Raw genomic sequence first — 16,671 nt, 5'->3', positions numbered from 1 at the left:
GACTACAATGTATCACTTTGTAGCACCTTGTATTTCCAATTCAAGGAAATAAACTACATTTAGCATTTTTCCCCTACCTTTAGCAAAAGGTCATTTTTTTTTTCAAAAATACAAGTGAGAAAGATAGGAAAATAAATGTTTTCCATATTATTCAAAGAGATTTCTATATGAAAGATTCCTTCAGCATACTGTGTTATGATTCCATACTTCCACAACATAGTGATGTAAGTAGTTCATCACATGACCTGGTAAGTCTACTGTACAGTACTATACAGTAACCTATGCTCAGAAACAGTGGTATTAAACAAATAAAGAGCCCTGTAGTGTGGAAAAAAAACCCAAAATAAATGTATTCAACAACAGAAAACCAGTAAGCCTCAGTCAGTTATCATTGTCTTTTTCAGAAATAAAAATGTTTAGAATTCATAATTCTTTTGAACAGGCATGGGGGAAAAAAAATGAAGCACATGCATCTGTGTATCCAAGTAGGATTTGTATAGAATTTTACTGTCATTTTCTTCATGTGAGTACAGACAGAAATTTTCCCCAGAAAAAGATTGTCAGCCTCCCTCAAGCCCTCTATCTCATGTTTTATAGAAACCACAGGTTTCATCTTGAATTTATAAATACCACGGCAAGTTACATTACTGTGATACAGAAAGACTCACATCCTGCTGTCTGTTCCACATCCCTGTTGTAATGCATTACACATTCCACAATGCACCAAGCAGAAGTAACCACCTGCCCCTGCATCTCAGTTAGCAGTCTAACAGCTTAGCTTAGACATAGATGACTTGGTACTAGTGCACCCAGCTACCAGAACCTGAGAAACTAAGTGCCAATGAATACCAATCTACTGCTCTTCTACTACAGTGCTTCACTGCAGCTTTGCTTCCCTGGACACTTCTATAATCTAGCCTCTATAAATCCAAACTAAAGCCTTAAAAGTTGGCAAAGAATTAGTCTGAGGCACCACAGCTGACAAAGCAGCAGAAGCCAACCAGTACGTACATAGAATTTAATCAAAACATAAAGCAAGCAATCTTGATTTGTTCAACGTTGTTTGATGAATTCAGCTAAGATTCGAGACATTTCTCAGAGGGCTAAAAAAAATAAAAGCGGATGCAGAGAGAAATCTTGTTCATGTTTTCTCCATGTCTATTGTGAGACTTCTCAGTTGGGAATGGCTGTATTGACAGACAGAGAAATTCCTTTGCCGGCTGCCACAGCATGAAGCAGAAGCAGCTCAAGTCAAGAAGAAAGTCGCCCAAGAGCAACAAGCAAAACACAGCAAGAAACACAAGACTCTCACATCCTAGGTGACACTCTGTTCAGAATTTGTTAACAAATTTATCATTTAAGAACTGGTAACCAACATGCATTGGTAAAAAGCACGCATCTCCATCTCCCTCTGCTGTCTAGACCACAGAAAACAACTAACTTCTACACTGTCAGGAACAGTCCAGAGTTTCCAAACCTGAATAAATACAGATTTACAAAGACACACTATTTGAATGTTACATTATAAGTCTCAGAGCTATACACTGAAAATCTTAAGTTAGAAGTAATGTTTGGGCTTGGTATTTCTCTCCCCCCACCCCAGCTTTTCACTGTGTAACTAATGTAAGAGCAAGATAATTCAAAGACAATGTGCAATCCTTAATATATTAAGTATATTCTTTTCTCTACCTAGCCTCATTTAATCCTATTTTTGGGATTCTTTTAATTCTTAAATGTGGAGTGAACGAAGTAGACTGCTGCAAAGTCTCAAATACTTTTTTCTGTACCTCACCTCCCATCTCAGAGGGGTTTATCTATTCTCCTCACAGGATAAAGTACCAACTGAAAAAAAACCCCAAAAAACTAGTACAGGAGTATATGAAATTTCTCAAGCCTTAGTAGTCCCAAGATAACAGGCTCTTAAAATCCAAGTTACATCTGGGCTTTGGTTACCATGAGGACATGGAATCTACACATTTAAAAACAACCACCGCTACTCACGCCAGATTTCAACTGTGTCACAATACAGATGCATTTTTGCTTCCCATCAAGTTACAACATGCTTCAAAGGAAGTGTGTTCCTTATGCTGAAGAAAGTGAATACAATAATCAATGTAGCATCTATCTGAATGTAGCTGTAATATTGATGAGAAAAATTATAGACAAAGAAAGATAATATAGTAGCATGTGTTCCTCAAAACAAATTGAGGGTACATCTGGATCTTCCATGTTGCCAGTGGCAGGATTCCTTTTAGTTTGAAGCTGAATTTGATGCACAGAACTAGAGTTCCAGTGCAGTCAAATGTAAATTTCTACCTCTAGCATGTTCAGTTATTTGTTTACTTTAGTATACAGATCTGACTCATTCCTACTACTTATCCCCCCGCTCATTTGCAAGAGCCTACTTCTGGTCTCACTGAAATCTGAAGTCCGCAGTGTCTTCTCCTAACTTTAGGTGCATACAGTGTGATCTACTGCTCTACACATACCTTAAGACAGGAATGGTAATACCAGAGTGGGCAGTTGTCAATAGACTAATAGAGCCTATTATAGCTCAGCATAGCTTAAGCCCACAAGCGTAAAGGATTTTTTTGGGGGTGGGGGGCTGTTAAGTGGAAAAAAAAGAAACAATTGGAATTTAATTTTCTGTTTTTCAGTACCAATGAACACCAGCCAGTTTAGCTTAAACTGCATGCCCCTTTTGACTTATTCCCATCTACCTCATAGCACAAAGAACTAAATGGAAAAAATGATACAAAAATACTTAAAGCCTTTATCAACCAAAGCCAAGTCCACAACTCAGTAATTCACTACTTACATGATAGCATAATATTTACAGAAAGACATTTGTCCTGTATTGTTTTCTTGACAAAATCAACATATATTAAGATTTGCTGCAATTTTGAGTAAGAGCTCACTAAAAGTTATATACAATGTTTGCAACATTGGTAAAAATATAAGGAGAATAGCACCAAAGTCAGAAGGAACAGCAATTTACTGCTCAGCAGAAGACTGAACAGGTACAAGACTTGCTTCTTTTTTTATTTTGCACATTAGTAATATATTCACGCACCAAGTTACACCTAGCATAGATGTTTTTACAAAAATTTATCTATAGCTTCCACAGTTGTTACTGATTACTGTACCAGGAGACATTCACCAGTTTCTTACATATGCTATTTTCTTTGATCAAACAGGCTATGAAACTTCAAAGTGGAATAATATGCTATTAATTGATCAATTCCAATAGAGCTTTCAATGTCTTTTTAACTGCTCCAGTGTTTCTGCTGTTCTAACATTTTACAGTAAAGGTCTTCAAAGTTGTGCATAGTAGAATTTATAAAATTGGATTTATTAACACTCCATTCTACCATTTTACTAATAACTTTGTTACGAAATAACTGTTAACTTTGACTTAATACCATTAATAAGCTCCTAGTTCTACTCAGAAATACCACAGAACAGTTTACTCCAACTGCATAGCAGTATACTTACTTGCAGATCACTTATCTTTAAACTGAGCCTAGCTACTTCACTATAGATGACTAATCAAAGTTGAAGTAAATCTGAATGATTTAATAACAACACATATCTGATGTTAGATTCTACAAAAGCACCTAAAGTGATGCCACTTTTTTTTTTTTTTAACAGGAAAACACAAAGTTTATTTCAGGAAAGAAGCAATTGTAAAGGAAAGCTTTGCACTAGATTACCTGTTTCTGAGGAAACGAAAAAGCCTCCTTCCCAACTGTATTAAGAGCAACATGATGCTGGCCCTCCAGAATAAGCTGTTTGTTGTCTTCCACAACATATGCCTACAGAACATAGCACAAAGACATTAGCAGACCAGAAACTATCACAAGCTTCATAATCACAGAATTACTGATTTCCCCCTAAGTTCAGTGGAAGATGATGTGCTGTTCAAAACCTAAAAGGCATGACATTTATGTGTATGCTTTTAATTTTGCAAGCATGACAACTGCTGAAAGTTAGACTCCAATTTCCACTACTTAATATTTGCATTCTGGTAAGTAACATCTTCTTCAAAGCAGACTGGGTCAGTCTTACAGATCTATGATAAAAGCATGCATTAAGAAATCTTGGTTTAGTATTTCAGAATTTCACTTTTAAGAACAGAACTTAAAAGAACTAGATGCATCCAGAGTAATGTAAAACCATTTAAGCATACTTATTACAGTAACAGCTACTAAGATTGTCTTTGCTTCCTGACACCATTTTAGTTCATTAGTCTGTTTTCACACAAAAAAAAAAATCCATAAATTTTCTATGAGTATGCTTGAAGGTTCAGGAGGCCATATTAAATTATTTTCTAACAGTCATACTTCATGCCCAAATTAACACAAAGGACACAACCATACATACCTTCCACAGTACAACAATGTTCAGATCAACTTCACTGCACCTTTGTATCAATCTGACTGTCTCATCAAATGATTGTTTTGCAGCCCTTTGAGATGTATAAGTATGAGATTGCACATGTGTTCTTTTAAATTCAGAGGATAAGCTTTGAAAAAAAAAGTCTGCACAAGGACTGGCTGAACTTATTATCTGCAAGAAAAAAAAAGTAAGAAAGCGTTCTCAGAACAGAATGCAAGCTGACACAAGTTACTCTAACAGAGCTGATCACCCCTGTAGTATTTCAGTTCCTTTGTCTTGCTTTGCTTCCCTTTGCAAACCTACAGGATCCTATACATCTTTGTTTCCATAATTACCCTGTTAGAGATCAGCCCTCCCTAATAAGCAATCTAAGGCAGGGATCCTCAAACTACAGCCTGCGGGTTGGATATGGCCCCCCAGGGTCCTCAATCCGGCCCCCGGTATTTACAGACCCCCCCGCCGGGGGTTGGGGGGAAACCAAGCAGCCGCAGATGACTGCCTGCCACTGCATCCGCGTGCCAGCCCCCTGGTTAAAAAATGTGAGGACCCCTGATCTAAGGTAACATGGGTAAACAGAGCTATAGATTATTGGTCTAAAACTACAAATACCAAGCTTAGAAATAAGGACTTTGATTACTACCACCAGACAGCCTACTGTGATATATGAAGTGTAGCAGAGGGAGCTGAAGTATCCAACTCACAAAATCACATGCAAGTCATTATTGCTTATTAGTATTTTCCTCAAGTTAGGCAGAAATATCAAAGGTAGGAACATATATTTTGCTACAATACCAAAGATAATGGATTGCACAGCACATTCCCCATGCCTAAGTGGCACAGCCAGAAGTACTGTGCTGTTTGTCAAGTTTATCATCATTTGTGCTGAGCTTTTCCAACACCAAAAGGTTGATAAGGAAGCAGTAGTTGTAAGACCAACAGCAACAATACTTGGAGACAGCAGGGTAAGTAAGAATCTTCAGCTTCCTAAACCTTTGCTTTCAAAAAGTTTAGCCTTTCCAGAATACGCTGTCGCAGAGCTGCTAATCATTAGAGTAAAAAACACTTCTACTGAGGCAGACAATCCACTTTTGCGGTAACTGTCTAGAAGAAAGGGCACCCTCCCCATCCCCCCCATTCGAGACCATTTTCTTACAAGAAAGCTGAAATCTATGCAGCTCATCCAACTTTAAAAATGCAGAGGGATCATCTATCTCAGCTTTTTAGTCCTAACTTCAATTTATATGCCTATAAAATGAAATGGCAGTGAATGGGTTTTCTTTGGCTTTTAAAAGCTGGATACATATATGGAAAACATACACTCAGCATAAAATAAGCAATCTGACATCCAGCTAAATCCACTATGCTAATGCAGATTTCTGATCTGATGCAAGTGGACTACTTTTCTCAGGGTTTGGAAAAGCTTTTGCTTACCAAGGTCATTTGCTAAAAGGATTCTTCTTCAGACAATGCCTGTATACTTAAAAAGATTAGAAAAGCATGGCAGTCCAGAAACTTAAAACTTTAAGAAGAAACGAACAGGCATCTTGAATGGACTGCAACCTACATCAGCAGTTTTGATAATCTGGTACGTACATACAAGTTTCCAGATTATTTATAATTATATTTTTACGAAGTTAAGAAAAAACAATGTAAGAAGAATCTGACATCCACAGATCTCTACTAGAAAACTAGAGGTCTGGGAAACATTCAGAAGAACTGCCCTAAAGGGTTGGAAAGGAAAGAAAAGTATTAGCAAAAGTTAGCATTGCAACGTGCTCCCTAAGTGGTTCAGCTGTGGAGATAGGAACTTAAATTCCAGACTATCCACTAGTCTATGCTTTCTTACTTTCTCTTTGTAAAAAAAAAAAGCTGACCTAGAAAACCAGTATTTTTTGCCATGCAAAACTCACCTTCCGAACTACAAAAAGCACTGTTCCCGTTTTTAGTTTTTAAAAAAGGTTTTCACTGAGATACTTCCACGTGACAGGGATACCTTGCACAAGGACAAAATATGCAGTTGTACCAATTCACCTACCTGTTCATTTCCAAAGACAATGTCTGCAAATGTGTAATTTTCTAAGGGATAAAAAGAGAAGGCATTGTTTCAGCATCATGAGAAGTCACAACTTCAGCAAACAGTATTTGCTTCAGTAAGTTACCACATTCAGGGGACAACCTACCTTCTGAGTTTTTGCATCTTACTGCTTTAAAGCATAACTTCGCTCGCTCTCTGCTAGCAAGTTTAGTATCTGAAAGAAAAAGGTTGCAAGATTTATTTCCTCCCCTCAGCATAATCACAGTCCCTCCTCACTAGTCAAGCCAGCCCTCAAAGTTCACAAATAAGAAACACTGACAATATTCAAGAAGCATAACTAATCAAACAGAGCAACTGCATGGTAGTAAAGATGCATCTTCTGCTGACTCCTTCCATCAACATCTAGAGCAGAAAATGAGCCATAATACATGAGGGAGATACAGACAAAGGAGGAAGGAGCAGAAGACAAAAGATTCAGTTTATCTGACTGGTTCACCCTCAATATTAATGCAAGAGGAATACATGTCTAGATTAATTTTTAAGTACATAAAATGTCAGCATACTAACAAAGATAACATCCATTAGATACAACAGTTGTTCGGGGTTTTTTTGCCTGGGATAGCCTTTTCAAGAATTAGCAGCTTGTATTAGTTAAGGCAGGATACAGCACTAGCAATTCTGGTATATTTCTAATAACTGAATGGAGGACTTGTTGATCACTTTAAATACTGATAAAAATAACCAAAAATAAAGGAACACCAAAAGATATTTCTTGTGAGCCAAGTTATCAGCCAACCCAGACATGGATTTCTTTACATCACAGAAATAGTTTACCTGTAAGTTAAGCCCATTTTTTAAATTAATGAAGTCTGAAATATACTTTTCTTGAAACACTGACAAAAGACAGGCTGTAGCACGCTTGAAATGGACAAAGTTCTCAGAAATTCATTATCCTGAAAGCCAAATTCAACTCCTTGTAAGATTTTTAACTGTTCTTGTCAAGTAGAAGCTGGACTTGCATCCTTTTGGTGAAACAGATACACACCTTTGTCTTCAGAGACGTTAACAGATTTTTGAAGCTTCCAGTGCTTGCTATTACTTGAAACCTGCACTATGTGAAATTCTTTAACACCAGTCTCGCTCTACAGAAGAAACACAGATTATGTCAAACAAGACAATCACAGTTGTGATGTTCTACATTGCATAGTAAGTGTTCATTGCAAGACGGCACTGTTAGAATCTTAACTAATTATTCACACCATCTGTAATACAGTACTGAGAGACAAAGAGAGATTTAAGATCCACTGTAATGTGAAACAACAGTCCCAGCTCACAGCAACTTCCAGTTTCAGTAAACAAAGCCACATGAAGAAGCAGCAAAGATCCCCCAGAAAAAAAACCCACAAGCTAGTATTTTAGATTAAAACAACTATAATAAAACCCATGCTTTTAACTCCAATGCAGAACACTGTCCACAAGGCCACTTATTTTCTAAGATTACTTTAGGAACATTGCTAGGTCATAAATCCCAAAAATTCAAGAACCTTTTTTACATACGTACACACTGAAAAATAGCTTTTGGGATTGGTTTTCTTTCTTGGAAAGAGTGGTGGTAGTGGAAAACTAAGTCTCACACAATGTTATCTGTTAACTTGGTAACTACTTCATAAAACATTCCTTTCTCCTCAAAGAAAGAGTGGACAATATTCATTTTAGTAGCTGAACTAAAAATGAAGTGTACACAATTTAAAAACAAAATGACATATCAGCTCAGTGATTCTACTACCGCCTAAGCATCTAGGAATTCTATAAACAGAGCATTCAATTACCTTGCTTTGTGGTTGGAAAAATGGGAATAGCTTTACCAAAAAAAATGACTAGATTTCAGTTAGCATGGTATGAATGACTGAAGTGTTTTTATCTGCTTTGCTAAGTCAACAGATCACAACAGACATCTCTATATGGATTGTGTTTGCAAAAACATCTTTTAGAGTTTAGTAACAAATGTAAACACAGAAGCTTCCCTCAAGTTGGAGTTAAATTTTGGCTTCACATTACCACTATTTCTAGCAGTGTTTTCACTGAAAGGTTGCAGGAGGCACAGGTTGTCAAATTCAGAACTGTCTTAAAAGTTGTTATCATCAAGAACATTCGTGGATTTGGAATAAGACTTCCTAAAAGAAAAAATTACTCCAAACTACAGTACTCAATTTGCTTAGGATAGAGATAGTTACAGTAGACTTCCAGAGAGTTAAAATATAACTTAATGTTAGTACTCTTTCCAACAGTAACTGGAATTATTAAATATGCAAGGTTTACTTAGTGCTTGCATAGTTGTAAAAAACACTTTTACTTAAGTCTCAGTTCTACTGGTGACATATCTGCTGAGCTTTAGATGAGTATTATTAAAAATAAGAACTTACAGTATTGGTATTTTCTACATCCACAAACACCAACATATTGTCCCCTCTGCCTTCTTCATCCTCAAGGGCATTACTTCTGCAGACAGTAGCTCGAATATGCAGAGATCGGCTAGTACAAATAACTGCAGTGTGCCTTAATACCCTATGACTAGGAAGGGGCAGGGAAGGGGGAGAGGAGAAAAAGAAACACACATGCTGAACAACTAGGACTGCTGTCCAGATCCTGTCATCAAGAAGTTTAGCTTTTATGGTTGTCATCAATATTATGGCCATTAAACAATTTTTTTTTTTTTCAGCTAACGAGACAGGGTTTTTTTTTTTAGCTTCCTAACAAAATTATATTATTTTTAAAAATCATGCTGCATGGGTAGGTGCTGTTCAAACATGCAGTCTCTCAGCCAGTTCGGAATACTGGAGGAAAAGGTTTGTATGCTACCATGACAAAAAAATGCAATCGGAAATATTTCAGACATAAGACAACTAGCACAGTGAAAGCAAACAGGCATATATGGGCACAAGGATATCATTAAGCTATTTAATGCCACCAAATGCTTTGGAAAATAGCTTTGAGTAAATAAACCATAAGCAGCCCACTAGTTGGTCACATCTCCTGTATAAACATTTACTAAGAAGCGTTTAGAGAGAATACCACTGCTTTCAAGTTCCCCTGAACTAAGAATCTTGAAAGTTTACTTCTAGAGCCATCACTACTATGACTTTTTCCAGACACACTCAAACTCCAGGCCAACAAGCCCTTTGTAAAATTTACCTTCCTGCTTTTCTAAAGATGAGTAAACTTCCATTCTTGGACACCATCAAAATACATCAGCTTTTCCCACATAGAAGAAGCTCTGTGATACCCTAACTTCCACTTGGAAACATTAGAGAAATGTAAAAATTTGGTATGCGTTACCTACTAAATATGCTGAAACATCACACAATACTTGCTTTGGAGGGGAAATCAGTGGTCTCCTAAATTCTACTTCACATAATGTCACAATCTACAGAATAAACTTCATAGTTTGCAGTTAATCTTCAGACAGATACATAGATTCTGTATAGCTTTCAAGTGGCACAAATCAAATTTTTTTTTAAATTTAAAAGCTATGCTCAGTCTACAAAAGAGCACTTTTGAAACAAGATCACTTTGCTTAAGTTCCCCTGGAAACTTCAATATAGTAGGGAAAAATATATTCCCCAAGCAACCACCTTCTATCTCTAGAACACCTCACTTTCTGAATAGTATGAACTCACAGGAGAAATAAGTTCTGTTCTTAAAAAAAAGTGGGGGAACAGAACAACTGCATTGTAAGGGGACAAATTCCCCGTTCCTACAGGCTAGCTCACAGGTAAATGAAAAGTTAACTTTGGCATTTCAGAAGCTACAAAAAAAACACTAAACAAAGTGCATTTGCATGACTTTTAGTTTGACTCCACAAATATGCTGCTGATCCATTCTCCTCGCTGTCTTCAACTTACTCTGCTTTGGTTTACATTACAGAGTAGTCTCACAGCACATGAACTTTGTTTCTTTCTCAGAATTAGCCTGGAAAACAAGCTACAGTCACAAGCAAACCTGGAGTCCACGTGACTAGAGCTCATCTGAAGTAGCCCTGCTCACCACCATCATCCTGCATATGTATAGCACAGAGACCAGATGTGCTGGCTGTGGCTGGGGTAGAGTGATTTTCCTCCACAGTAGCTGGTAAGGCACTATGCTTTGGATTTGTGCTGGAAACTGCTTATAACACAGGGATGGTTTCATTACTGCTGAGCAGCTTACACGGAGTCAAGCAAGGCCTTTTCTACTCCTCACACTACCCCACCAGTGAGCAGGCTGGGGGGGCACAAGAAGCTTGGAGGGGGACACAGCTGGGACAACTAACCCCAGTTGACCAAAGGGATACTCTATACCATATGGCATCACACTCAGTTTATAAAGCTGGGGGAAGGAAAGAAGGAAAGGGGGGGGAATGTTTGAGTGATGGCATTTGTCTTCCCAAGTAACTGTTACACACTGAACCCTGCTTTTCTGGAGATGCTTGCCAATTGGAAGGGGTGAATGAATTCTTTGGTTTGCTTTGCTTGCCTCTGCAGCTTTTGCCTTACCTATTAAACTGTCCTTATCTCAACCCACAAGTTCTCACTTTTACCCTTCCAATTCTCTCCCCAATCCCACCAGAGAGAGGGGAAGTGAACAAGCAGCTGTGTGGTGTTTAATTGCCAGCTGAGGTTAAACCACAACACCAGGTCCCCAACCCTGATTACAGATCCACTCCTTGTCTGCACTGCTTCTTAAAGTGGACAGTGATATATTCTCCAGACAAACAAATCCAGCACACGCAGCTCTAATAGATTTCTCTCCCTGAAAATTAAGTATTAACATTTAGGTCTTTGACCTGTAATCTTAGTGAGCTATAAACTAATCTAGATAAAGCCCCATTGCAGCTTTCTCTCAGCTCTAGCTATATAGCAGTTAAAGCTCGAAGTAGTAACGTAAGAATAGTATTTGCAAAACAGTAAGAGAGGGGTAGTAAAAAGAGCCTTCTTTTCTGTATTTGGCCATTTGCTAGATTGCTACACAGGCTTCCTGAAGGCTGATCTCTTCACTTTCTGAACACAATCTTATTCACCTCCAGAATCTTTCTGGAATACGTTTCTCAAAAAGTTATCTCCTGAGCCTTCTTAGCTGGGTGGGACTTGGGAATAAGCAACATAAGTCAACTTGCTACCTTTCAAATAAAGTTCAAAGAATGCATTATTTCTTAGCTTGTGGTGTCAAACTTGACTGTCCGCTGTCTCGACATGGTCCAAAAAGGCACTATACAACAGCATACAAGTCAAACTTGGTATTTAACCCCCTTCAAAGAGAATAGCTTTCATCATAATACAATTACTAACCACATTTTAGCGAAGAACAAAATCTTTTGTTCGAAGTACCCAAGATTGGTTTATAACACACAGAAAAAAATTAAGTCATGATTTTCTCCCCCCCTATGCCTCAGAAAGATGTGCTTCCAGAGAAACTACATACAGAGTTTATATTAACATCATTCCATTAACCCTCCTATTTTAATAATTGCCACTGATGGAAGCAGTGTAGGCTGTGTAATTTCAGATGGAAATCAGATCGTGTAACAAAAATCATTGCTTAGAAGAGCAGGTAACAGGCATCTTCTTTTGTATTATCACAGCCACTGTAAGCATAAACGTAAATCTTAATTTCTCTCAATGTTTATAATGTATCTATTAAGCGTGACAGAAAAAAGTAGATAAAAACTTACCACATTTTCGAGTGTCTTTTAATACTTTCATAGTAAAACAAAAAGTTAATTTCATGAACACCTTCTTCATCTGGTCCCCGTAACCACATTGGCAGCTGCACTGAAGCCCCAGGAAGAAGAACAGCATCAGGAAGCGGGACATGTATTACTTCAGGCTGACCTCCTGTGCCAACCCCAAAGTCTGCAGAAGAAGCTGAAGATAGCAGTGCTGTTCGCACAGAGGTAGGGTCTGTCACAACAGTCTTGTACGCACTACAGTTTTCAGAAGCTGAAGGACTTAGTGGCGTTAGAACAGCAGTATTTCCACCAAAAGTAAAAAATTCTGGATGCTTGGACACAACTTTCAGTGCCGTAAGAGGACACTTGCTTACGTTCACAAATTCTACATATGCTTTTCTAATTTCTCCACAGAGAAGCCCTGTAGGAAAATTTATGAAGAACACCTGTATGGGAGAGAACAGGAGAAAAGAAAAATCTGAACAGAGTCAAGTTACAAACATGCATGAAAAACCACCAACAACGTATTTAAACTATATTGCTCTGTACAGCTTCCTGAGGAAGGGAAATGGAGCGGCTGGTGCTTATCTCTTCTCCTTGGTACCCAGTGATTGAACCAGTCCCACGTGTCCTAAGCTGCACCACGGGAGGTTTACACTGGACATGAAGAAGCATTTCTTTAATCAAAGGCATGGTCAAATACTGGAACAGGCTTCCTAAAAGAAGAACTAATGCCCCAAGCCTGTCAGTGTTTAAGAAGCATTTGGACAATGCCTTTAACATCCTTTAGCTTTTGTTCCACTCTGAAGCGGTCAGGCAGCTGGACTAGATTATTGTAGGTGCCTTCCAACTGAACCGTTCTATTCTAGAGAGTGTTGTCATTAACCAGTTAGTCAAACCACTTTAACAACCGTAGTAAAGAAAACCACTAAGTTCTAATTAACCAATTTGAGGAACTATTCTAGATAAACGGCAGGCAAACAAAAGCTTCTTTGCCTGTTTCCCCTCACCTTGAAATGTGGCTACAAAAGCTGTTGCGAACTAAAATTCTGAAGGGAATATAACAATTTCAGAAGGATATTAAATTTGGAGGCTTCAAGCTTCACTCGAAAAAGCTCACCAAGTTTGGCACTGACAGATCAGAAATTAACTAGAGATTTAGGCATTAACAAAGTCTAAGACTTCATTGTTACAACTACATTTATAAGCTCCAGATTCAGCTATTTGCTCAAAACTGCCTATAGAAAGTAGTTACATACCTCCAACAAAGGCATTTCTTCTGTAATAATGGGATCTAAACGTCGGTCAGGTCCATATTTAATAGATGTTTTTTCCTCTTTTGTGTTATTAAGTCGAGGCCCTTGGATTTCTAAATCTTGTCGTCCTCGTACAGATAACCCATTGGAGACAAGTTTTCCTGTAAGACAATTTTAAAGTTTGACTTTTTTTAAAGCTATTCCTAACTTTTTGGGGGAAGGGATCCAAGGCTTCCTACCCAACCTCAAAAGTATTTTTTTCTGTTACTGGGTACACACAGTGTTCACCGATTAAGTAGCATCACTCAAAGAACTATTCAAAGCTCACTGTCACACATAATGCATTGCTTCTGTGAGTTCAAACAGCCAGTTATCCACTGCTGTGGACTTACTCTGCCCTTTAATAGTTTGACTACAAGTAGGGGGGAGGCACGGAGCATGAACATGATTTATTTCGTTTCCCAATTTCTGCCAAGCTGGAAAAATCCCCAAAGATTTTTATTTTCTTCAAACACAGGCCACCACTCTTCAAGTGTTCTTTATTCAAAAAGGTTTCCAGTTCACAGACAGCTGAACAGGCATCACTAGTTCTTTTAGACACTTTCAAACATGTGCTTTAATGCCCATTTCCTCCCACAACTACCTTTTCCCTGTGAGAATTTCAGATTATTGACATACAAAAGGGATGAAGTAATATGCAATAAGTCATTTATATGTTAATATTTTGGTTCTCTTTCCTTTGTAAAGTGAAAATGCTAAAAAACCCAAACAAACTGTATCAGCCAAACTTAAGTTTGGGAATCTATGCAAACATCATTGCAACAAAAAGTTGAAAGAAAACAAAAAGCCAAAAGACCCAGAGGAAAAATGAATGGCAAAAGAGTCAATGAAAGTTGTTACAGATTCAACATGGCATAGATTTAAGTTTGTGGGGTTTTTTCATCATTTCAGAATTCCCACAGATTTAAAAGGAAAAGTATGGACTTTGCAGAGGTTACTTCCTTTCTCATGGGATTCCTACAGGTCCCAATTAATTTTTTCCCTGTTTCAGTTGTTTCCCTTCTTTCTATATCCTCACCTGAAGGAAGGCCTCACATCATGATAGTCAAACATTAAAACACTACAATTTCATTCTATTCTACAGACACCATGTCTCCCCCCTTCCCCAGACATAGCACTTCAGGGAATAATACACTTACCTGTCTGTAATCCAACAGAAGGATCTATCCCATCTAAAGTCACAGCACCCTGAACAGTGCCAAGATTATAAACGACTCCCAGAATATGTAGCTCCCCTGTTTGATGGGGAAAGAGCTTTAGTCTTGCCTGTGGAAATATGTTAAATTTTTGTTGTTGTTGCTACTAGAAAAAATTATTATTACATTTAAATGTCCAATCACTAAAAAACACTCACAGCTACATTTACTTTATGGTTGTGTCATATGTAGCTGCATACAATAACTACAGGCCATTTACTGGATTCAAAATTTCATATACACAGAATTTACTAAACCAGCCTACAGCTGACAGATGCTCATTACATTCAGAAAGAATCCTAAATTATAACAAAAATTAACAGAGGCAGAATGACAGAACTATTGAAGTTGAGAAGGACCTCTGGAGGTCATCTTGTCCAATTCACCTGGTCAAGTAGGGCAACCTACACCCAGCTAACCATTACGTCGTCTGAGCTTTTAATATCAGCAACAACAGAGGCTCCATAATCTCTGGGCAGCCTGTGTCCGGTGCTCAGTCACCATCCCAGTAAAATTGAAAAAAAAAAAAAGTTTCCTGATTTTCAGAAGGAGCCTCCTGTGTTTCAGTTTGTGCCCATTGCCTCTTGTCCTGTCACATCCTCCCTTCAGGTATTTATACATGCTGACGAGATTCAGAAGTTCCAGTGCTTCATATATCATTAATGTCTTCTCTTGAGTTTAGTATTGAGATCATAATATCTGAACTTCATCCTAAAGTTCAACACTAAGTACAGTACTTACCACTTTTGTCTCCTCGCTATTAATTAGAAATTCTGCTATTGCTTCAGTTCCTATCATACCATCATCACACATTCCCTGAAAAGAAGAAACAGCTTTTCAGATACTGTTACTCCTAGGCAGAGAAAGTGCCATAAATATTGCTTCCCACACCCTTCCTAAACTGTTCAAGGAAAAAAGCATACAAATTCTAAACTGCAGACAGGACCAACAGGTGCTGTATGCCCAGCTTCTTAGGCTTTCTGAATTAAAGCAGCAGCTAGAGAGCTCAGTAAACATTGACTTGAGAGAAATTTAAGATTTATCACTATAAATCAGAACCATTCCCAATCAGTTTCACTGATACTCACAAAAGTATTTATCATACTAAAGTAGCAGTTCAGACCAGAACAGAAGGAAAAAAGGACTGGTAATCCTTGAGGCTCAGTCGTATGAAGCCATGTTTATAACTGACAAACACTTACAGTACCTTTAGAGATCACTATGTTCCAAATCCTTTTGACCAGGGAACCAAATTAAAAAACTTACTATAATATTCAGTATTAGAACATACTAAAACCTTAAAAATATGAATGTGTCCTTCACAGGAAATTTTGACAGTATTAGTTGTGTCTAACAGTAGTATGTAGTTCATCTAAATAATTAAAAAAATTATTTTAATACAATAAATTTTAATTTTTCTTCTAATAGAGGTATTCCTATGTCATACCAGCACAGTTTTTCAGAATATATATTTCACTATATACAGTAGCTTGTGTAAGAAAAAGGTATTTGACAATAATACCTATTGACATTTCAAGACATTTCTGCTGGTCGAGGCTAGTGTGACTAAACAGATGTGCTACACATACAGTGAAATGTTGGCAGTATTTTGCTCTGTAATGTAAAGCATTAAGCTTTACAATATATTTGTTACCTTGGCTGCTTTGTGTGCTACAGATCTAAGAAAATCTAAACATCACAAAAATTCAAGAGCTACTTTTTTTTTTTTTTAAACACACTTGAACCATCTGTTTTCATACTACCAAATTTTGAAGACTGAAATTATATATACACATACACACTCCATAACTAGCTGTTTGGGTTTGGTTGGAAAAGGATGAAGCTTTCCTTACCAGCTCTTTTGTTTCTCCATCATGCTTTGCATTGAAGTCTTTAGGTTGAAACTTCCACTGCAATGAAAGGTCAGTCAAAAGAACTGGGACTTTCAGAGGGTTTCGGAAGGACACTTCTACAGTTATTGGTTCTATTAAAAAAAAAATATCACAAAAATAATGACAGCCT

General features: G+C 37.6%; 1 protein-coding gene across 4 annotated transcripts in view; it reads right to left on the bottom strand.

Annotated features, from left to right (window-relative positions):
* TRAPPC8 (trafficking protein particle complex subunit 8) overlaps positions 1 to 16,671 on the bottom strand; it is a 55,677-nt gene that overhangs the window by 9,649 nt on the left and 29,357 nt on the right. For all 4 annotated transcript variants that reach the window (XM_080381531.1, XM_080381533.1, XM_080381532.1 and 1 more), the window contains 11 exons: positions 16,503 to 16,633; positions 15,391 to 15,465; positions 14,593 to 14,719; positions 13,397 to 13,554; positions 12,141 to 12,583; positions 8,857 to 9,004; positions 7,479 to 7,575; positions 6,579 to 6,647; positions 6,434 to 6,474; positions 4,384 to 4,569; positions 3,714 to 3,815 (listed from right to left, as the gene is read on the bottom strand). In XM_080381531.1, coding sequence (XP_080237657.1) covers positions 3,714 to 3,815; positions 4,384 to 4,569; positions 6,434 to 6,474; positions 6,579 to 6,647; positions 7,479 to 7,575; positions 8,857 to 9,004; positions 12,141 to 12,583; positions 13,397 to 13,554; positions 14,593 to 14,719; positions 15,391 to 15,465; positions 16,503 to 16,633 — 1,577 coding nt within the window. The remainder of the gene's footprint in view (positions 1 to 3,713; positions 3,816 to 4,383; positions 4,570 to 6,433; positions 6,475 to 6,578; positions 6,648 to 7,478; positions 7,576 to 8,856; positions 9,005 to 12,140; positions 12,584 to 13,396; positions 13,555 to 14,592; positions 14,720 to 15,390; positions 15,466 to 16,502; positions 16,634 to 16,671) is intronic.

This window comes from Falco punctatus (assembly GCF_963210335.1).
Source record: "Falco punctatus genome assembly, chromosome: 3".
In the NCBI taxonomy this organism is placed as follows: Eukaryota; Metazoa; Chordata; class Aves; order Falconiformes; family Falconidae; genus Falco; species Falco punctatus.
Note: the sequence above shows the minus strand (reverse complement) of the source record. Positions and strands in the feature narration are given on the sequence as shown.